This window comes from Pelophylax lessonae (genome assembly GCF_965119305.1).
Source record: "Pelophylax lessonae genome assembly, chromosome: 8".
Classification (NCBI taxonomy): domain Eukaryota; kingdom Metazoa; phylum Chordata; class Amphibia; order Anura; family Ranidae; genus Pelophylax; species Pelophylax lessonae.
The window spans coordinates 191,530,868-191,554,939 of record NC_138775.1 but is presented as its reverse complement, the minus strand read 5'-3'; the positions used below and the strand labels follow the sequence as shown (position 1 = coordinate 191,554,939).

Here is a 24,072-nt window from a genome sequence, read left to right as displayed (position 1 = left end):
TGAGGCCACATGGCAGAGAATGCCGGGGGATGCTGTGCTTCTCCCCCAGCTGGTGCAAACCTCTGCTAGGAAGGACCATGAGCCCATGTGCTCCTTGAATATAAATACAGGCACCCAGCATGCATAGGGGAACTTCCCCTTTTAACTGACCAGGACTGCATGAATATTCATGCTCCCATCTGCATGGTTTCTGCCTTTTATCCAACAGTTTCCTTAGTTACTAGAATACAAAGAAACGTCAGGACAGCATGAGCAGCACCAGAGCACACTGAGCAGCCTACACTAGCTGATTACCACTATCTGTAAAGCAGACAGCAATTAAATTTACCTAGCTGTCTTTTAAGCAGAGAAACCAAAAACTATTCTACTGTACATCAATCCTAGCACCTACCTAGGGGGGGCTACACCTGATTCCCTCATCCACACATTTGAGGAAATCACTCATGATGTGCTATTGTATTCTGACAGAGGAGAGTATTCCATGCCATCAGAATACACTGATTGGTGCTCCCAGATATAGCTAGCTAATGCCAGCAGCGCTGATTGAGCGGCATTTACCTGACAGGCTGATTCTACAGAAGTCGATGGGGTACTCATACATGGAGTGAAATTTGTCTGGTTCCTGCTAAAGTGGCCCAATTTCTATCTACGAATGGTCAACTCAAATTGGAACTTTTATCAGAAAAATAAGTCCTGCTAGATCACTTCAGGCTGGTACTTTTTGCAGGTACAGCTATGTAAAACATTAAAAAAAAAGTGCCTATAATGTTTAAAACCCAATAATATACTATTTCAACCAGCTTCTCTCTATTTTTAGGCACTGTGCCAAATTTGTAGAGGCTGATCTGCTGACAGTCTAAAGATTTACTGCTTTTCAGGGGCACTGGGCTTCAGCAAAATGCCAGCTTCCAGAAAGAAAAACAGGAGCAAAGCTGAAGGCCTTTTACAGCACTCGAATTTTGGTAGCATAATTGGGAATGTATGTTCCTTGCTAAACATTATTTTTATAAAGGTATTATAAGTAAAGTTCCCCTTTGTCCATTTTCTGCAAGTACAGTAAAATACCTATTTATCCTGTTAGAAATATAGCAATATTGTAACTTCCAGCAGAATGAACTGAAATGGAAATCCATGTTATCACCTTACTCCTCTATCTTAAATGAGAAGTACAGCCAAGGCTCGCATGGATCACAGGAGTTCAGTTGCTTTTACTGTGGGAGGTATTTATAGTCCAAATCAGGAGAACAATCTAGGATGACAACACGGCTCCTCCATAGATACAGTGTAGTGCGTTGCCACCTTAGAACATAAAGTGTGTACTTATTGGGTGCCAGATGGAAATACAGGTAATAAGGCCTAAAAAAGGAACCAAATGCAGCCATCACATCTAAGGACTGGTAATCTGAAATATTTGAAATTTTTGTTATTGAGTTTAGATACACTTTGTCCATATCTAATTTAGAAAAGTTTGTGAATCATTTTACGTGTTTCTGTAAGTGCTCATTTCCACTGTTTTAAAAAAAAAGTTTAAAAACACCTGATATTTGCTTTTGGTTTGCATGCATTTAGCTCCCATATTTCCTGCATTTTGCTTTTGATTTGGATGCATAATGATTACATTTTTTTTCCAGTTTGCTGTGGAAAACAGCAATGAGTCTTCTGAATACCAGAGAGAATAAGCTGAAGGCTGCACACTGTTAAAAGCAGCCTTCAGAAACACAGATTTGGAAACCGTTGAACACAATAGTACAACCCTTTCCTTGCTATGTCTGTACAATTTGGTTTCTTACTAAACTGCAGACAAACCATATAATTGGAAGTGGGATTCTAATGCTGCTTATTGTTGTGGTACATAAAGCAAATTGAACTCTAGGTTTAGTTGTTTTTTTTTTATATTCTGATATTATTTACTTGTTTTTATTAATGCAAATAGTTTACATCAGTTGCTAGGGAAAGATTTTTCCTAAGTATGTGTTTGGACAAGCAGTAGGAGATCTAAGGCTGCTGTGGAAGTTTGGGCCCACATGTAGCCAGTTCTCAGATTTAAAAGGCATCTGTAAATCAAAAGTCTCAAACTTTTAGTTAAGAAGGTATTATGATTCTATTGGAAAAATCTGTGCAAATATACACTCAACACGTTTCAGGGTTCCCCCATCTCTAGAGCATTGGTTGATTTATTAGGGATATGATGAAAGTGTCTGCCAGGTGTTGGATGCCAAAGAAAGTCTCCACCAAATGGAGCAGATGTACTCTAATCTTGTAACTGCATGCCAAAACATTTTGCAACCAAAGCCCTGAGAAAGGGGGACAACCCCAAAATGCATTGGCTAAATATATTCCCACATTTGTACCAATAAAATCATAATTCCTTTATACCTGAAAGTTTGAGACTATTGATTCATGGCACTCCCCACCAATCACCACAGTTGCCACACCTTTGAGACCAACAACTCTGAGGGCTCTCCATGAGTCGAGCAACCAAAGGGAACCCCACCCTGAGAACTCAAATGATGTATCCACTATAGATCCACCACTGCCTTAACCATTCTTTTCTATGCTTAAAAAAACAAGGCATCAATAGCATTAGGCATTAGAAAAGAAATGATCTTCTTTCTATGGAAACACAGTAGACATTTCAGACTCTTCAGTCTTCACAAAAGAATTGGGGGGCTACACTAACCCAGCTTGTAAGGCCAAACTAAACAACACACCTCAGGAAGTACCGCCATGGCTAACAGAAGATAGACTTAGAACTAAACTAGAGAAACTTAACATAAATAAATCACCGGGACCGGATGGCTTGCACCCGAGGGTTCTTAAAGAGCTCAGCCAGGTGATTGCCAGACCATTATTCATGATTTTTAAGGATAGTTTACAGACGGGTATGGTGCCAGCTGATTGGAAAAAAGCCAACGTGGTACCAATATTGAAAAAAGGGCCAAGGTGTATCCCGGGTAACTATAGGCTTGTCAGCCTAACATCAGTAGTCTGCAAGATTTTGGAGGGGATGTTAAGGGACCACATACAAGACTTTAGTAATGAAAACGGTATTATTAGTAGTAATCAGCATGGATTCATGAAAAACCGTTCTTGCCAAACCAATCTATTAACCTTCTACGATGAAGTGAGCTGCCACCTAGATAAAGGTAAGCCTGTGGATGTGGTGTATCTGGACTTTGCAAAGGCCTTTGACACAGTTCCCCACAAACGCTTACTGTTCAAACTAAGGAAGGTAGGTATGGACCATAAGGTGAGTACCTGGATAGAGAACTGGCTCCAGGGGAGAGTGGAAAGGGTGGTGATTAATGGGGAGTACTCGGATTGGGCGGGTGTGGAAAGTGGGGTCCCCCAGGGTTCTGTCCTGGGGCCAATCCTTAATTTATTCATAAATGATCTAGAGGAGGGGATATCTAATACAATTTTCAGTATTTGCGGATGATACTAAACTAAGCATGCCAATATCTTCTATGCAGGATGTGGAAACCTTACAAGCGGACCTGAACAAAATAATGGGGTGGGCAACTACATGGCAGATGAGGTTTAATGTTTAAAAATGTAAAGTAATGCACTTGGGTGCCAGAAACCAGAAAGCAAGCTACTCACTAGGGGGGGGGGGAACCTCTGGGTGAATCTAAGATGGAAAAGGACCTGGGGTAATGGTAGACAACAGGCTTGGCAGTGGCATGCAATGCCAAGCCGCTGCAAGCAAAGCCCTCTCTACAAGACTCTGGTCCAGCCACATCTGGAGTATGCTGTCCAGTTCTGGGCACCGGTCCTCAGGAAGGATGTGCTGGAACTGGAAAGAGTCCAGAGAAGGGCAACAAAATAATTAGGGGAATGGAGGACATCAGCTATGAGGAAAGACTACAAGCACTGAGCTTATTCTCTCTGGAGAAGAGACGATTAAGGGGGGATATGATATCAATGTACAAATACTGTACTGGCGACCCTAGCAAAAGGAACAAACTATTCAGAGAAAGGGAATACAATAAGACACGCGGCCACTCACTAGAACTAGAGGAAAGGCGGTTTAACCTTAAAGTACGTAGGGGGTTCTTTACTGTCAGAGCAGTAAGGATGTGGAATTCTCTTCTGCAAACAGTCGTATCAGCAGGGAGCATCAATAGTTTCAAAAAACTATTAGATGGGCACCCTAAAGACCACAACATACAGGGGTATACAATGTACAGTTAACAGCAAACACACACACACATCATAGGTTGAACTGGATGGACTGATGTCTTTTTTCAACCTCACTAACTATGTAACATTGGAAGTGGATTTCCATAAATGACTGCTATTGGATATTCAAAACTACAGAAGTGCATGCATATTATTTTTATTTGCACATCAAACCAAAATTAAAAATGCAACTGGTTTACCATGTTTATGGCTAGCCTTAGGATCCTAATGGATTAGCACAAGATTAGATATGCTTATTCCCTGTGTGGGCATCCCTGTTAAGAACATTACATCAGTTACAATGTAATTTATAATACCACAAGACCACTTACTTGTTGTCTTGTCATATAAATAATATGTTTCTTTCTTAGTTGAATTCACTCCAAGAAAAGCTTTGTAGTTATTGTCCTCATACCAGTTGAAGGAGAACACTCTTGCACCACCCCCCTCTGGATAACCACAAAACAGGTCTGACAGAGAACTCATAAGTTGACTAAAGGTTGATGGTCCTCCATCTTGAAGAATAGGCTGTAGAACCCATAGTAGATCCTGGATACTTTGCTTTTGTGATAGCTACATCAAGTAAAAACAAATGATTAGCAGACCTTGCAAATCAGATATATAATTTATTAAAGCAATAATGTTTTCAGTATAAAATGTTGCACCCACAGTTTGTGAATCCCCCCACAAAGGAGTTCAAGTAATGAGGTCCAGTAGGCTAAAGCGGTATTGTCTATGGCTGAGTGTTTAGTCAGTATTAGGGTTGAGAAAAACTGATAGTTTTAATTTCCTTTAAATTTAGGAAAAAATCGAAAGATTTTAGTGAAATGTCATCACTGTTGCAAAATGCTTTGGAGTTTATTAGGGAAAGCAAATTAAGATGGCTTTAAGAGTGCAATTTTCTAAATAACTCTTTGTATTTATGCTTGTACAAAAACACAATACCTCGTTAGCCTTATTATTTTACTTTTTTTGTTTCAAATAATTGAAATGCCAAAAACAAAAAAGTAAAACTTGAATTTAAATCAACTATACACAATGAAAAAACAATCAAATAAAAAATAAAGCACAAGAATAGGAAAATACTAAATAAACTAAAATATCTCAAACACACCTCAAATTTGGCCTAAGCAGCTCAATTAGCGAAATTGAGAGTTTAAAGTTAATTTAAATAGAATCACTCCAATTATCTCTAAGACCTTGTCGTATTATAAAGTTCAAGTCCAGCCAATCCTCATTTGTTTTAAACAGAGTTGGTAAGGGCTAGAGCCTCTGTCAGGCTTGTATTGTCATTATGTCCCTATTAGGGAGATTTCCCCATACTGTAAATCTCTCCAACAGGGACAAAGATAAAAACAAAAACATGAGCAAGAGGACGGTTAGAATTGCTGACAATGTTTTCCTATCCCAGGGACAACTGTGACCCCCGATTTTGTATAGACATTAGAGGGACAATAATTGAGAAAAAAACATATTTCTAATTGGGTGAAAGAAGTAAAGACCTAAGCATAATTGTAGATCTTCCTCACTCTATCCAAAATAAAAGTAAAATTACTGATATCGCATACACTTGAATTGGATGCTGCTCCTGCAATACGGGTTATATACGGGTCCCAATTATGTCTATGGAACTTTAGTAAGAAGGTAGCCTGACACCAAATTTTTACTGGCAGACATAGCAGGAAACAACAGCCATAATAAAAAGGTAAGTACAGACCTGCTGGAAGGGGCCCCCGATTTATGTATTGAAGGGGATAGAGAGCAGGCCGGATTACTTTTTCTTGAAACCTTTACAAGTACTTTAGAACAAGCCCTGATTGTCTGTTTATTCTCTGTAGCTACAGATAATGTGGAGCAGCTCATCTTCAAAGTCACAAGAGATGCAGTGAAGTCATCTGACTTCAACACTCTGATTTCCCTCAATTCCTGTTCCCCTGCACCGTGTCTACATTACAAATTAGATAGCTAGCAGCTTGTCAAGTCCCTGCTGGGAGGCAAAGATAAAGCAAAGTATTTTTGCTGTACTCTTTGAGGATGTACAGTATGGATCCCAGTTGTCTGCAGCTACTAAAGTCAGTAAAAGTTTATTTTAAGGCTCATATACTTTGCGGGAAGTTTTTTTTTTTTTTATCTTTCCCGCTCTCCAGAATATTAAGTTATTTACACACACATCTTTTATGCTATTACTCTGGATTAAAATAGCAGCTAATTGACTTACCTCTCTCAGTGATTCTGAAATATTAGAAGCAACTCTCCCCCAGAATCTGAGATCTATTCCATGGGAACTGCTGTCTATAACAGTTGGCAGCTGCCAAAAAGAGAAGGAAAAAAATATATTAAATGTAGATCCTTTGGATACAGTGCAAGATTACCATGTTGCTAAATTTCTAAAGAGGTCTTTAGATATCAACACAATAACAAATAATGATAGATGACAATCATTTGCACCAACTGCCTCATTGATTTGAGTAATTTGGCACTCCTATTTTTATACACTTTAGGTCTTCACCCAAGGTCCCTTAATGTGAGCAAGGTAATGCTGGTTTTAGGGGGGGGGGGGGGACCACTTGCTGCACTGATACTACTAAATCTACAGTTCTCCACATCATCAGGACCTCAGACCCAACACTACTTCAGACCAAAGCTCAGATCCGTGGAAAAATTAGCAAACTGCAAACCTTATAAGCAACCCTCTATTTGGAATCAGTCAGATCCCACAATCTTAAGGCCCATTCACGTCTGTGAGGCGCGTTAATGTGAGGTGTGTTAAGGCAGTCCATTCATTTTGGAATCCAAAATCAATTACAATAGCTTTGTCCTCTGTGGTGCATTAAACATGGGTTAACACACAAAAGAACAATAATAAACAAAAAATGTGGTAACAAGCATTTTGTTGCCCATTAAATTGTGCATTCTGCATTTTCCCTAGCAATGTGTACCTCAACACATGACAGTGCATTGGAATGGTGCTTTAGGGTACCATTTAGTATGAATAGTAGCACATCCCACCAACATTCATAACCACATTGCACTGGTGTGAACAGGTCATGAAAGCAATGCTCCTGCACTATTTGTCCCAATGCAAAGCACAACAACACATAATGCTTTTTGGCATTGCACTGAAATGCACATGCGTTACTTTTGTATGTTGGATTTAATTAAAAATGAATAGCCCTGCAACACATTAACATGTCCCTGGTGTGGTACAGGGCATTGTGGTAACATATGCAAATGTGTTAAACTGGTTTACTGATGTCATAAGAACAGGTGTCCCCAGTAGAATATTTCCCTTAAGCTTCTGTTCCAGTGACAATTTTAAAATATAGGATTTCCCATTACTTTTCAGACAATGGCCAACAGGACAAATAAAGAGGGTAAATCTGGAGACGAAAAAAATCAAAAACCTGACAGGGACTTCATCCATAAGAAAAATGGCTTTAAATACTCTTCAGTTTCCTTTAGCATTGCCACCCCCCTTTGGCGCCACATCCTTTTTAGACTTACATGTGCACAGATGTGCCAAAGGGCTTCGCCCGGCCTTCAGCACATCTGCGCATGTACAGGGCTTTCCATACATGTGCAGACACACAGAGTGCTGGGACCTTCATACCAGTTCTGTCTTCGCACATACGTAGATGTGCCACAGCCAGGGCTGGATCTAGCCTGTCTGATCTTGGGGTACAGTGAAAAAAAATTAGGGGGGCACACTGTCAACACATCTCTGCAGCTAGCTCTCCTTTTCTTCGGGTCTCTCTGCTGGCACTGGCTGTGTGTGAGTGTGTGGGGTAGGACACTGTGCAGCAATGCTGACTCAACATAGCCAAAGCTGCATGCTGCTCCCAGCCCATCCACTTCTTTGTACCAATGCCAATGTTCTTGGAGGGCACTACTAAAATGAGGGGGGGGGGGGGCGCAGTCCGCCTTAACACCCCTTTAGATCTGCCTCTGGCTTTGCTGGGACCCGAAGCTTGCAGAACATCTGCGCACATGCAGAAACTGGCAAGAAAGCTAGAAGTGCTATAAAGTATATATAAATAAATATAAATTTATATATATATATATATATATATATATATATATATATACAAATGTGAGAAGAAGGGGGGGGAGAACAGACAGGAGAAACTATGCTTTTATTTAGGATGACAGTCTCCTTTAACAATTCACTTTTCTTGAAAGCCACAAATGACCTTGTGAATCGAATGGCAGACCTGAAACTGATGGGCAATATTTGGCAGATCCTCTTGCTATACTACTACTTACTACTGGGAATAAATAATGAAAAATGTTCAGCTTGTTTCGATATCTCCAAGCCATAGAGTGACCCAACTTTTTATTATACACAGGTTGTTGTGATGTACTTCAGAGTTTTACTGTATAGAGTAGGCAGGATAGAAAATCCTGAATGTGTAAGATGTGCCCAATCTCCTGGTTCTTTATACACTTGTTCTGGAGGAGCCTAAAACAACATTGGTTTTGGCAAGATGTGATAAATGTGATAAACTTTATATATGGTACTATGCCAGCTCCAGATCCAGTCTCATGTCTCCTTGGGTATATAAATTCCAATAACCTGGAATACAATGAGGCTGTGGCCATTGGGAAAATGCTGTTTTTAGCTTGCAAGTTAAATAGCCTCACAGTGGATTTCACCCAACCCTCCAACCCTCCAACCCTCAGGGACTGGATCTGGGAAAGGGACAAATATGTAGTGTTTGAGAAATATACCTATGCTCAACGTAATGCCTCTCGGAAGTTTGAAAAAATATAGAAAAAAGGGATAGATGCCACATGTTCTAATCTAAGCTGACAATAAAGAGCAGGGAATATAGTTTTTTTTTTTATTTTATTTTCCCCTTGGATAGGCTTGGGAAATTAAAATATTTCTAAATTATACAGCGTAGAGGTTACTCTGGGATTTCTTTTGGAAGGCTTGGCTTGACAACAACGAACTAACTCTTGCTATACTACTGTACATAAATGAGTATTCTGTCACAGTAATATTAAAATTTTCTATTAGGTACTAAAGGTGCCCCGTATTGGTAACCTTGGGATGGCATCAAACGTTAACTTACCTCTTCTGAAAACAAGAGTAGCCTGGAGGGAAGAATCAATTATCTGGCTCTCATTTTATTGTTGATTATAAAACATGTAAGCACTGAGATTAAACCAGCCAGTTGTGTTTTTATTTTATGAATGATAGTATGCTGCACGTGACAAAATGTTGAGGAAGAGCCTTATGGTTTATTATGTTTGCTTTAAACATTGCACAATATTTCAAAATATTTGCAAAGTGCCAAGAAGGCAAAGAGCGTGCATTGTTTTCTTGGGATAAAGAGACTGATTATGTTTTTCTGTGGCTCACAGACAGCTCGGAGGCATACCTTCCATCAGATTACAAATCACTGGCACCTCATGTGTGGCTGTGTAACAGCAATGGTCTAGCAGCAGCTATAATGTTCTCCTACAAAACAAGGTTACGTAACCTGTTTCTTAAGTGGGGTACACACTAGTAGAAAATCTGCCGAAAATTCCCGCCCAAGGTGAAATCGTCAGATTTTCGGCTACTGTGTACACAACCTTCAGCAGCCGATCCCGACATTTGACATTTTCAACGAAAAAAAACGGAGGAACAAACACCAAAATTTTTATCGTCCGTCCCCAGACAACCAATTTCTGTTTAATGTGTATGCAGTACGTCCATGAAAAATCGGATACGAAAGACCGCGCATGATCTGAAGTTGCTGACGACCCGGAAGTCTAGGAACAAATGTCTCCAAAAAAAATAAAAAATCGGACGAGAAATTTCGTGAACATTTATGCACTCTCTACTAAAAACGGTTGTGAACGCGAGCATGAGAGGGAAAAATCGGAGGATATGTCGTCCAATTTTCGTCAAGTGTGCGGCCCTTTAGGAAGCTTTCCATCAAAATATATCTATGGCTTATTAGGAACATTATTGAGTGAGAAACTGAGGCAATAAGACAAGTAGCAACAGAAAAGATCTGAACTGAACTGATTAAATACAACCTTTCTCAACCAGGGTTCTTACAGAAGTTGCTAGGGGATCCTTGAGCATAGTGTCATTGGTTGAATTGGTTGGATCATGCCTACACTATAATTCCTTCCTGTGTATAAAAGTGATAGTCAATACTCTTATGTTGCTGCAGCTATCTTCACCAACCAGTCACTACAAAGATAGCAGCAGGGTTGGTGGGAACGAGAAGGGGCTTAGCATGAAAGGAGATGGTTTTAATATTGCAGTGAAAATTTGAATTATTCATATTATGCTTAAAGTAGAACTAAAGTTGAAAAATAAAAAAATGTGAACAGGCAGTGTCTTTATTGCAGAAGAGAGCCTCCCTGTTTGCAATCCTTTTAGAATTTACACTGAGCTGCACATACACAGCTGAGTTTATATTCTGGTGCTCTGCTTGTGTATCAGGGTCACTGCACTTCTGCACGTACAAGGGAGTGATGTCAACCCATGCATGCCGCTCAAGATGGGTAAAGACCAGCATCAGAAAGAAACCAGGGAGAAGATGCCTGCACCGGCAAGGGATCTCTTGGTTGTCGGATCTTTGGAACTCAGGTTTTTTGCCTTTAGTTCCGCTTTAAATTCCCTTTACCAAAGTGAAATAAGAAAAAAAATGGGATTTTAATGTTTTCTAGAAATTGCTGAACCCTGCACATATTCAATTAAACTTATAATTGTCTTGTTGTGGTGGATGGAAGAATCCTCCCCTCTGTGCAGTGGAGCTCCTCTGATGTCAGAATACACTGATCAGCAGCTGCAACTGATTGTCTAAAGTCGCTGATTAATTAAACTTTTCCAAAATTATCATTTCTATCGAGCGGTAAAAGCCCTTTTGGTGGTCCCTGCTGAACCAGCCGAATTTCAATCCATCTATGGCCAGCTTAAGTTACATAGTTAGCTGAAAAGAGACCATCTACTTCAACTAATAAAAATGAAAAAAAAAAAAATTATACAATCCTATATACACAATCCTATATCCGTAGTTGATCAAGAGGAAGGCAAAAAAAAAATAAAATAAAACAACGCATGATCCAATTTTCTCCAGCAGGGGAAAAAAACCTTCCTGATTCCCCAAGAGGCAATTGGATATTCCCTGGATCAACTTTACTTATAAATGTTAGTATACAGTTATATTATGTACATTTAGGAAATAATCCAGGCCTTTTAAAAAGCAATCTACTGAGCTGAACAGAACCAGCTTTTGAGGGAGTCTATTCCACATTTTCACAGCTCTTACTGTGAAGAAACCTTTACGTATTTGGAGATTAAATCTCTTTTCCTACAGGCATAAAGAGTGCCCCTTTGTCCTCTGTAATGACCTTCAAGTGAATAACTCAACACCAAGTTCACTATATGGACCACATATGTATTTATACATGTTAATCCTATCTCCTCTTAACTGATAGTCTTAAGCAGTTATACCCAAGACATATGTACCAGTCGGAAGCTTTCCCTGCTATTCCTGATCCCATCACACCTTTAACATTTTAGATTTTCCATCACATTCTGCCCAGTAAAATAGGTCACCAGGACAAAAAGCAAGGATGGATATGCTTGCAGGGGCACTAGCAGGTCAGTAATAAGTGATGCAGAGTAGTAAGTGATGCAGAGGTCAGGGGTCAGTAGTAAATGAAACACAGTTTGGAGGTAAGTAGTGACTCAGAAGTTAGCTGTAAGTGATGCAGAGTTCAAGGGTCAGTAGTGACTTACAGGTCAGGTGAATGAAAGAGTACAACAGATTTAGCACTCCTCTGTACCACTGAGAATGGATTATTTACATATTTTTCCATATTTGTGGATAATTATGGTGACTCTTACTATTATCAAAAGTCATCAGGAGCTTTCCCATTCATAGGAACTACATGAAGAAGCTTCCAATCAACAAGTGATGTCATTTTGCTCTCAGAGTGCGAGCAACATCCTATACATACAAGTTTCTAATTGTCCAGATTGTGGCATTTTCTGGATAATTTGGAAATAATACCTAAATTACATGAACTAACAGGTATCAACAAATAAGCCAAAATTCCTCTATACTCTACCTATTTTTTCAACTTGTATTCAGAGTTGAGCGGACACCTGGATGTTCGGGTTCGTCGGGTTCGGCCGAACTTCACAAAAAAGTTTGAGTTCTGGACCCAAACTTGACCCAAACTTACCCTGAACCCCATTGAAGTCAATGGGGAACCAAACTTTTGAGCACTAAAATGGCTCTAAAAAAGTAATGGAAAGGGCTAGAGGGCTGCAAATGGCAGCAACATGTTGTTAAGAGCATGATAAGTGTTCTGTAAAAAAATGTGGATAGGGAAATAACTTAAAATAACATAAAATACATAAAAATAAAAAATAATAATCTTAAAGTAGGAGGACAAGGTCCATATAGACTAATAGGAGGTTGAGGTAGCGGTGGATGTGGCGGTGTAGGTGGAAGCGGTGGCGGTGGCGGTGGAGGAGGACGAGGTAGCCAACACTGGTTTTGGTTTTTAATTTTATTTTTTTTTCAATTAGGGTACACCCCAAAAGAGTGAGAAAGATCAAAAATACAACAATGGCTGGGTAAGACCAGTATACATGTCTATTCTGCACAAGGTACAGACAAGTCCTGTGGGATCCATGCCTGGTTCATTTTAAAGAACGCAAGCTTTTCCACATTGGCTCTGGACAGGCGGCTGCGCTTGTCTGTGATAACGCCCCTTGCCGTGCTAAATACACGTTCAGATAATACACTGGCTGCAGGGCAGGCCAGCACCTCCAAGGCGTAAAGGGCAAGCTCAGGCCATATGCCCAATTTGGAGACCCAGAAGTTGAAGGGGGCAGACCCGTCATTCAGTATGTCTAGGCGTGTGCATACATACTGCTCCACCATGTTGGTGAAATGCTGCCTCCTGCTAAGACGTTCCATATCAGCTGGTGGTGCTGGTTGTTGCGGCATGTTGACAAAGCTTTTCCACATTTCGGCCATGCTAACCCTGCCTTCTGAAGTGCTGGCGGTGCCCCGGGTGCATTGGCTACCTCTTCCTCCTCCTCTGCCTTCGCCTTGTGCTTCCACTGTGCCCCCGCTGTCAGGTGGGAATGCCACCAGCAGCTCATCTACCAGCGTGCGCTTGTACTTACACATCTTACGATCACGCTCCAGTGAGGGAATTAAGGATGGTACGTTGTCCTTGTAACGGGGATCCAGCAGCGTAGCCACCCAGTAATCAGCACAAGTTATAATGTGGGAAACTTGGCGGTCATTGCGTAGACACTGCAGCATGTAATCGCTCATGTGTGCCAGGCTGCCCAGAGGCAACGAAAAGCTGTCCTCTGTGGGAGGTGTATCGCCTGTGTCCTCTGTATCCCCCCAGCCATGCACCAGTGATGGCCATGAGCTGCTCTGGGTGCCAACCTGCTGTGAACATGGTTCCTCCTCCTCCATCTCCTCCTCCTCATCCTCCACCTCGGCATCCTCCAGAACTGTGCCCTTGCTGGACAATTGTGTACCTGGCGTTTGTGGGTGCAGGAACCCACCCTCGGAGCCACTTGTGAATGACTGCCCTGAAAGCCTTGGAAATTATCCCTCTTCCTCCTCCTCCTCCTCCTCCTGTGCCACATCCTCTTCCACCATTGCCCACATTGTTTTTTCAAGGAGGCATAGAAGTGGGATAGTAACGCTGAGAACGGCATCATCGGCACTGGCCATGTTGTTGGAGTACTCGAAACAGCTCAACAAGGCACACAGGTCTTGCATGGAGGCCCAGTTATTGGTGGTGAAGTGGTGCTGTTCCACAGAGCGACTCACGAGTGTGTGCTGCAGCTGAAACGGCCGGGGCCACGTCCCTTATTTGACGTTCTCCTCATATTTATCAAATTTAGGATCTTGCCCTAAATAGGTGTTTTTTGAGTAGGAAAATAGAACAGTATCTAAAGGGTGTATCTCACAGTAACATATGCAGCAAACGCTGCAAAATTATTTTTTTTGCCCTAAATGGGTGTTTTTTGAATAGCAGAATAGAACAACAATATGTTGTGTATTTTGCCCAAAAAGGGTGTTTGGGCACAGTAGGACAGCAGCTTGAATTCTACACGTACAGATGCAGCAAGCAAGGGCTATAAAATTGTGGATTTTAAACCAAAAAGGGTGTTTTTAGAAACCCAGAAAATTATAGCTATATATAGCTTTAAATGCGCACTGAATAATGCGACAGAGCCCCAAGGTGATGAAAAAAATGGGTGTTTTTTCAAACCCTGAAAATTATTGCAGTATTTCAAGCTTGTTTTTATCACACATGCAGCAAGTAAAAGCAAACCAGAAAATTTTAGCTATATACAGTATAGCTTTAAATGCACACTGACAATGCTGGTGCACTGAGCTTGCATAAAATGCCCCCGCCGCCCACCTAACTAACAGATGGATAAAAGTATTTTTTTTGTCACTGGGATCAGGGCAGGGTAAAAAAGATTGTGCACTGCACCCACACAACAAAATCTATGTAGATAGCTGAGTTGAAGTTCTGATTAAAGCATAAAGATTCTGTCCTCCTATATTCTCTCCCTCAAAGCAGCAGCAGTGCCCTAGTAAACAACAAAATCTATGTAGAATAATCGCTGAGTTGAAGTTCTGATTAAAGATTCTGTCCTACTCCTATTCTCTCTCTCAAAGCAGCAGCTGCACGCTTTCCCTACACTAGATAGAGGAGAATGACGTGCGACGCTATGTGACTCCAGCTTATATAGAGGCTGGGTCACATGCTGCACTGGCCAATCACAGCCATGCCATTCGTAGGCATGGCTGTGATGACTTCTAAGGGCACACCAGTTAAACGCTTGTGGATTGGCTGCGCTTCATCTTTTTTTATGCGCCAATAAATTGCCGATAACAAGCATACAGTACGATTTACGGATTCGGGTCCGGTACCGAAAACCCTAAAGTCCGGTACGAACCCGAACTTTACAGTTCGGGTTCGCTCAACCCTACTTGTATTATTTTATTATAAAGGAAACAATATGTTTTTTACATATGTTCAATTTTGTCTGTATTTATTATAGTCAGAGCTAAAAAAAATGGCAAAATTATTCATTTTTTTGCCAGCTTTAAAATATTTTTTATTCTCATTTTGAGCCAGCAGATGGAGCTTTTAGGCACACTTTCCCAATTCCTCCATCATCTTTGCTCCATTGTTGAAAAAAATCGCATTTACAGAGCTGGATAGCTCCAGCTGAAATTTTAACTAAAATTAATGGGTCAGAGGTAGGTCTCCCCCCTCTTGTCATGTTCTCTGGGATTGTTCTGCTGCATCCTAAAAGTTAAATATAAGGGGTACAGGTTTATCTGGTATTGGCAGTGACAACCCATGCACAAAACATGGATACCCAGATACATTTCACTCAGTTTTGGCCTGCACTAATATTCAGCAAGACAGCAAATAAAATTGTTTTACGGAGGAGGGCCTTATAAAGCAAGTTCATAGCATTAAAACTTGACAGGTCTGCACGAGTTCTGACCTCAACCCGATAGAACACCTTTGGGAATTAGAGCAGAGACTGCGAGCCGGGCCTTCTTGTCCACATCAGTGCCTGACCTCACAAATGCGCTTCTGGAAGAATGGTCAGACATTCCCCATTGACATACTCCTAAACCTTGTAGACAGCCTTCCCAGAATAGTTGAAGCTGTTATAGCTGCAAAGGGTGAGCCAACTCAATATTGAACCCTATGGAGTAAGACAGGAATGCCATTAATGTTCATGTTCATGTAAAGGCAAGCGTCTCAATACTTTTGGTAATATATATATATATATATATTTATATATATATATATATATATATATATATATATATATATATATATATATAGTCTGTGTACAGCTGAGACCAATAAGGAGGCCTGGCTCTCAGGTAAGGCGTTGCCCTAGGAATAAGGGCTTTTGCCACTCAAAGCTCTACAAAGCCCCTGAGCTGCAGGATTCAGACCAGAACTTATTAGGGTTATGAGAAAACAAGTAAATCGCAGAAAAATTGTTTGTCTAGCGTCTGACATCAATCAGTTTGTGATACATTTTGATCAGGGGAGGACTGGGCTAGGGGGCAGGGGGGCCACTCTGATGCCTTATAAAAAGGCTGCACCGCTTCTGCCACAGACATGCCTAAAGTGTTCCTGGTGAAGAGAAGTAAAAAGTCCCCATCGCTGACCAACTGAATGCGGGATAAAGACAAGGACAGAGCGCCGCCCTCCCCCCCAACATGGCTGGTGTAAGCTGTGTCTGAGAAGAGGCCGGTTCCATGTCCCACTGGAAACTCTCCTTCTCCGACCAGCCCCAACCGAGCTGTCCCAGCTCACCCCAATCGTCCTTGCTGGCCAGGTCGGGAAACCGGATTCGGCAGTTGAGTAGAGAGTACCTGGAGTGGAGCTTGAGCCTGGAATGGGGGTCAGGAGATTTCCGGGAAGATAGAGAGTGGGAGGGGGGCCGAGTCACTGCACCATGGGCCTCTGGTTTGTTCTTGCCCCCTGGCCTGAAAGTTGCCAGTCAGCCCCTGATTTTGATGCATTCACATTAACATGTAGAAGGGAATAAAAGCAAAGCAGCTTGATGCATTGCGAAAGCAACAATAAGTGTACATGGTATATCAGAACAAGTTCAAACCCTGCATTCCCCACTGCTAAAAAAAATGCTTCACAAGCTGATGTCAAACAGAAACGCTCCCTGTGTGCTAGCCACTCAAGTGTCGAGAATGTGACTCTTATGACTAATAAATGAATAACAAAAATATTTATTCCTTTATTTAATGTATTTCACTTTAAACTATTTTCCTGATACACATACCATGGCTGCAGTGAGCCTTTTTTCCTGGAACAAGCGCGGTGCAGAGGCCAGCTGTAATAACAGGAGAGTTCCAGACAGAGGCTCACTTTACCAGCTACAGCTGAGCAAACCAGATATGAAGCCTTCAGATCACATGGCTTGTTCTCCGCACTGCAGGTACCAATGTGACTTGTTCTGATCTGTGCCAAGAAAAACGTACTTCCCTTTTCCTATCAAAAGTTTGCCTATAAACACTCGCTGTTTTCCCTCACTGGACACTTTGTATGGAACACAAACATATTTCACTTAGCTGGGAAATAATAAATGGCTTAAACTGTTATAAACAGAAAATCCAGTTTTGGTCATCCTCTTATCAAGTACAATTACTCACTACAATTTAGCAAAAATTCAGCCAGTTAGATGGTATTTAGAAGATTGTTTTCCAAAAACATTCTCTACTGGGCTGTTCTTCATATAAATGTGTACAGTGCATCCAGAAAGTATTCACAGCGCTTCACTTTTTCCACATTTTGTTATGTTACAGCTTTGTTCCAAAATGGATTAAATTAATTATTTTCCTCAAAATTCTACAAACAATACCCCATAATGACAACGTGAAAGAAGTTTGTTTTAAATCTTTGCAAATTTATTAAAAATAAAAAATGAAGAAAATCACGTGTACATAAGTATTCACAGCCTTTGCTCAATACTTTGTTGAAGCACCTTTGGCACCAATTACAGCCTCAAGTCTTTTTGAGTATGATGCTACAAGCTTGGCACACCTATTTTTGGGCAGTTTCTTCCATTCTTCGTTGCAGGACCTCTCAAGCTCCATCAGGTTGGAATGGGAGCATCAGTGCACAGCCATTTTTAGATCTCTCCACAGATTTTCAATCGGGTTAAAGTCTGGGCTCTGGCTGGGCCACTCAAGGACGTTCACAGAGTTGTTCTGTAGCCACTCCTTTGTTACCTTGGCTTTGTGCTTAGGGTCGTTGTCCTGTTGGAAGATGAACCTTCGCCCCAGTCTGCTGTCCAGAGCGCTCTGGAGCAGGTTTTCATCAGGGATGTCCCTGTACATTGCTGCATTCATCTTTCCCTCAATCCTGACTAGTCTCCCAGTTCCTGCTACTGAAAAACTTCCCCACAGCATGATGCTGCCACCCCCATGCTTCACTCTAGGGATGGTATTGGCTGGGTGATGAGCGGTGTCTGGTTTCCTCCAGATATGACGCTTTCCTTTCAGGCCAGAAAGTTCAATCTTTGTTTTATAATACCAGAGAATTTTGTTTCTCATGGTCTCGAGTCCTTCAGGTGCCTTTTGGCAAACTCCAGGCTGGCTGCTGGCTGTCACGTGCCTTTTACTGAGGAGTGGCTTCTGTCTGGCCACTCTACCATACAGGCCTGATTGGTGGAGTGCTGCAGAGATGGTTGTTCTTCTGGAAGGTTCTCCAATCTCCACATAGAAACGCTGAAGCTCTGTCAGAGGGGCAATCAGGTTTTTGGTCACCTCCATTGTTAAGTCCCTTCTCCCTCGATCGCTCAGCTTGGCAGGGCGGCCCACTCCAGGAAGAGTCCTGGCGTATCCAAACTTCTTCCATTTACGAATGATGGGGGCTAGTGTGCTCATTGGGACCTTCAATGCTGCAGAAATTTTTCTGTACCCTTCCCCAGATCTGTGCCTTGATACAATCCTGTCTCGGAGGTCTACAGATAAATCCTTGGATTTCATGGCTTGCTTTGTGCTCTGACATGCACTGTTAACTGTGGGACCTTATATAAACAGGTGTGTGTCTTTCCAAATCATGCCCAATAAACTGAATTTACCACAGGTGGACTCCAATCAAGTTGTAGAAACATATAAAGGATGATCAGTGGAAACAGGATGCACTTGAGCTACATTTTGAGTGTCATAGCAAAGGCTGTGAATACTTATGTACATGTGATTTTTTCATTTTCTTCTTTCATGTTATCATGATGGAGTATTATTTGTAGAATTTTGAGGAAAATAATGAATTTAATCCATTTTGGAATAAGGCTGTACTATAACAAAATGTGGAAAAAGTGTTGTGAATACTTTCCGAATACACTGTATGCTTGTATCCCATGAATGTGTGTATGCATAGGAATACATACATATATAAAAACTTCCACAAGTAGCAGCTGTATAAAGAAAAATGTTTCTAGGTTTCTTTCACACAGACAGCAGACTGTACAGCCCTATGATCCATGCTAGATCACTTTTAAAACCTAGGTCAACAGCTGGTTTGCAGGCGTTCGGTTGGCAATACTGGTGGCCTCGTATATGCCTGTTTTTCAATCCCCAGGGGATTTTTTTTTCTATCGCAATGGGAATTTTACATTTAACTGCTGCGTGGCAACAACTACAGATGCATTTGGCTTGCAGTTGCTGCACAGTCCCATTGACTTCAATGTTTAAGTTTGACAGGAGATGCTGATTGTCAAACTCAAAATGCCGAGTTAATAATACAGTGCTGCAACAATGTGAACTCGCCCCTCTGGCTTCCATTTTAATTTGTCAGGAAGTCAGCTAGGAAGTGGATAACATATGGATAAACCACCTGTTTTTACCACCCTTCTGCTGCCAGTGTAAACTAAGCCTTAAAGAGGATTTTATTTCTTTCAAAGTCGTATGACTAATCGTCATATTATCATCATATTGGTATTAATGCTAATGATGGTGCTTTATGTTTCAAAAGCGTGCTTCTATTTTTAGTATGACATTTTTAATGTACATGAGGCAAGTCATTTTGCTCTCTAAATATGTGGGCTGTGCTCCCTGCTCAGTGATGCTGTATAGTGATTATTATCACCAATATGTGCGGCACTATTGTGTACCAATAGGTTTATAATCAAAGTGCTTTGTGCTTTCAATGCATATATACAGTGCCTTGAAAAATTATTCATACCCTTTAAAATTCTCCACAATTTGTCATGTTAAAACCAAAAATGTAAATGTATTTTATTGAGATTTCATGTGATAGACCAACACAACGTTGCACCTAATTGTGAAGTGGAAGAAAAATAATAAATGGTTTTTGAAAATTTTTACAAATAAATATCTGAAAAGTGTGGTGTGCATTTATATTCAGCCCCTTTTCTCTGATACCCCTAACTAAAATCTAGTGGAACCAATTGCCTTCAGAAGTCACCTAATTAGTAAATAATGCAAAAAGTGGTCACCGCCTCCGCCTATAACTGGTCTTAGTGGTAAGGAGCACTGGAAGGGCGGACGCAGATCAAAAAAACCAAGAGATTTCCAGTCACAACTTACCAACCTGCCAGCGACCAACCGAATTGACCTGTCTAACAGTATGCGTTAAAAACAGGGGTTTGGTTGCACACATTTGCAAATACATGCGTAAGTTGCAGGCCCCGACAAGGCACCCTGTGATCCAGTGCTCCTTACCACTAAGACCAGTTATAGGCGGAGGCGGTGACCACTTTTTGCATTATTGATATCTATATTGAGCCAGGCAACGCACTCACACCTTTGCCGCCATTGTGCGATGTGCTGGGTGTTCAGTGTGACCCTGTGCCTTTAAGGGGGGGGGGGGTTCCCTCTAGTCACCTGTCCTCTATCTTTCCCATTAAATGCATGTGCTCTCATTGTAGAGACTCTTTAAATTGTAGAGTTAGGGACTGCAGATCACAGGGTGCCTTGTCGGGGCCTGCAGCTTACGCATGTATTTGCAAATGTGTGCAACCAAACCCCTGTTTTTAACGCATACTGTTAGACAGTAGAGATGTCCCGAACTATTCGCCGGCGAACAGTTACTGGCGAACATCGCTTGTTCGCGTCCGCCGCTGCGGGCGAACATATGCGATGTTCGGTCCGCCCCCCTTAACTTCATCATTGAGGCAAACTTTGACCCTGTACCTCACAGTCAGCAGACACATTCTAGCCAATCAGCATACCCTCCCTCCCACACCCTCCCACCTCCTATAAAAAAGCAAGGGCAGCATCCATCTTAGATCATTCTGAAGCAGTGTGTTAGTGAGAGCAGGGAGAGTGCTGCTGCTGCTGCTGTTAATAGGGACAGTTGTTAGATAGTGTTCTCAGTCCACTCCTGCTGTAAGGACAGCATCCTGACAGCGCCACAAAAAGTCCTTTTTAGGGCTGGTATTTCAGTAATTTTTTTTTGATATATATATATATATATATCTATTGTGCAGTTGCCTGCCCGCCGTGTGTGAGAGGCCACAGACCCACCACAGACTGTACTGTGTGCACACCACACTCATATCGGGTGGCACAGTACCTTGCAGTTTAAAAAATATTTTTTTTTTCCTCTGTCATAATTGCAGTTGCCTGCCGGCTGCCAGTGAGTGTCAGGTCCACAGAGTGTACTGTGCCCACTGCAGTGCCCACCACTCATATATACGGTGGCACAGCACCTTGCAAATAAATAAAAAAAATATTTTTTATAATTGCAGTTGCCTGGAATGCCAGTGAGTGTCAGGTCCACAGAGTGTACTGTGCCCACTGCAGTGCCCACCACTCATATATACGGTGGCACAGCACCTTGCAAATAAATAAAAAAATTTTTTTAATAATTGCAGTTGCCTGGCCTGCCAGCGAGTGTCAGGTCCACAGAGTGTACTGTGCCCACTGCAGTGCCCACCACTCATATATACAGTGGCACAGCACCTTGCAAATTAAAAAAATATATATTTTTCATAATTGCAGTTGCCTGGCCTGCCAGTGAGTGTCAGGTCCACAGATTGTACTGTGCCCACTGCAGTGCCCACCACTCATATATACAGTGGCACAGCACCTTGCAAATAAAAAAAATATATATTTTTTATAATTGCAGTTGCCTGGCCTGCCAGTGAGTGTCAGGTCCACAGAGTGTACTGTGCCCACTGCAGTGCCCACCACTCATATATACGGTGGCACAGCACCTTGCAAATTAAAAAAAAAATCAAAAAATATTTTTTATAGTTGCCTGCCAGTGAGTGTCCACAGACTGTACTGTACCCACTGCAAATGGACTGTTTGCGGTTGTTTGCGGTGCGTAAACGGGGAGTTTGGTCTGTCAGAGTTTGGTCTGTCACTGTGAAGCGGGTGTAACCCTTAAACTACCTGATTGATACAACATCATACCTGATTGTATACACACACTGGATGTTTTAAAGCACGTTATTCCAAACAATTTAGGAATGTTAGGTGATTTATGCCCTTTATGGATTAAAACCCGACTCTGCGTCAACTACGTAATTTTCCATGGGAGTTTTGCCATGGATCCCCCTCCGGGATGCCACAGTCCAGGTGTTAGTCCCCTTGAAACAACTTTTCCATCACTATTGTGGCCAGAAAGAGTCCCTGTGGGTTTTAAAATTCGCCTGCCTATTGAAGTCTATGGCGGTTCGCCCGTTCGCGAACATTTGCGGAGGTTCGCGTTCGCCGTTCGTGAACGGCAAATTTTAGGTTCGCGACATCTTTATTAGACAAGTCAATTCGGTTGGTTGCTAGCTGGTTGGTAAGTTGTGACTGGAAAACTCTTCGTTTTTTGACCTAATAGTAAATAGATTCCACCTGTGTGTAATTTAATCTCAGGATAAATACAGCTGTTCTGTAAACCCCTCAGAGGTTTGTTAGAGAACCTTAGCAAACAGACAGCATCATGAAGGACAAGGAACACACCAGACAGGTCAGGGATAAAGTTGTAGAGAAGTTTAAAGCAGAGTTAGGTAATAAAAAAAATATCCCAAGCTTTGAATATCTCATGGAGCACTGCTAAATCCATCATCCAAAAATGGAAAGAAACCTACCAAGACATGGCCGTCCACCTAAACTAACAGGCGGGGCAAGGAAAGCATTAATCAGAGAAGCAGCCAAAAAGCCCCTGGTAACTGTGGAGGAGCTGCAGAGATCCACAGGTCAGGTGGGAGAATCTGTCCACAGGAAAACTATTAGTCGTGCTCTCCAGAAATTTAGCCTTTATGGAAGAGTGGCAAGAAGAACGCATTGTTGAAAGAAAGCCATAGGAAGTCCCATTTGTAGCTTGTGAGAAGCCATGTGGGGGACACAGCAAACATGGAAGAAGGAGCCCTATTATTCAATGCCCTATTATTATTCAATTATTAAAACTAAATTTTTTGGCCTATAAGCAAAACGCTATGTGTGGCAGAAAACAAACACTGCACATCACCCTGAACAGACCATCCTCCCCGAGAAACATGATGGTGCTAGCATCATGCTGTGTGGATGCATTTCTTCAGCAAGGACAGGGAGGCTGGTCAGAGTTGTTGGGAAGATGGATGGAGCCAAATACAGGGAAATCTTAGAAGAAACCTGTTAGAGTCTGAAAAAGAATTGAGACTGAGACGGAGGTTCACCTTTCAGCAGGACAATGACCCTAAACATAGAGCCAGAGCTACAATGGAATGGTTTAAATCAAAGCATATTCATGTGTTAGAATGGCCCAGTCAAAGTCCAGACCTAAGTCAAAAACTCTGTGGCTTAAACGTTGCTGTCACAGACGCTCTCCATCCAATCTGACAGAGCTTGAGCTATTTTGTAAAGAAGAATGAGCAAAAATGTCACTCTCTAGATGTGTAAAGCTGGTAGAGACAAATCCAAAAAGACTTGCAGCTGTAATTGCAGCGAAAGGTGGTTCTACAAAGTATTGACTTAGGGGGTCTGAATACAAATGCACACCCCACTTTTCAGATATTTGTAAAAAAAAATTGAAAACCATTTATCATTTTCCTTCCACTTCACAATTATAATTGACAAAATGTGGAAATTTTCAAGGGATATAAATACTTTTTCAAGGCAACGTGAATATCATGAATAAAAGTACTTTGTGCATCCAATATTAACACAACAATAATATATAAATCACAAGGTAAAGTGCTGCATAATTCATATAATACATGTGTTGTTCATACATTCTGTGAAACAGGTGTAACACTCCGTGCTGCCCTCCTTTTTGTCCCCACTTACCAGAAAGGTAAGTTTTCAACGCCTTATATTTGTAAGATCAAGCAACTCCTTTATTTGCCAGTGACCGGACACTTCCTTATCCACAATACGCCATCAGTACTCC

The 24,072-nt window shown here is 41.5% G+C and overlaps 1 protein-coding gene across 1 annotated transcript in view; it reads right to left on the bottom strand.

Moving 5' to 3' along the window:
- ABCA4 (ATP binding cassette subfamily A member 4) overlaps positions 1 to 24,072 on the bottom strand; it is a 335,662-nt gene that overhangs the window by 206,676 nt on the left and 104,914 nt on the right. The window contains exons 8-9 of the mRNA XM_082265714.1: positions 6,401 to 6,490; positions 4,515 to 4,755 (exon numbers count right to left, since the gene is read on the bottom strand). Of these exons, the coding sequence (XP_082121840.1) occupies positions 4,515 to 4,755; positions 6,401 to 6,490 (331 nt within the window). The remainder of the gene's footprint in view (positions 1 to 4,514; positions 4,756 to 6,400; positions 6,491 to 24,072) is intronic.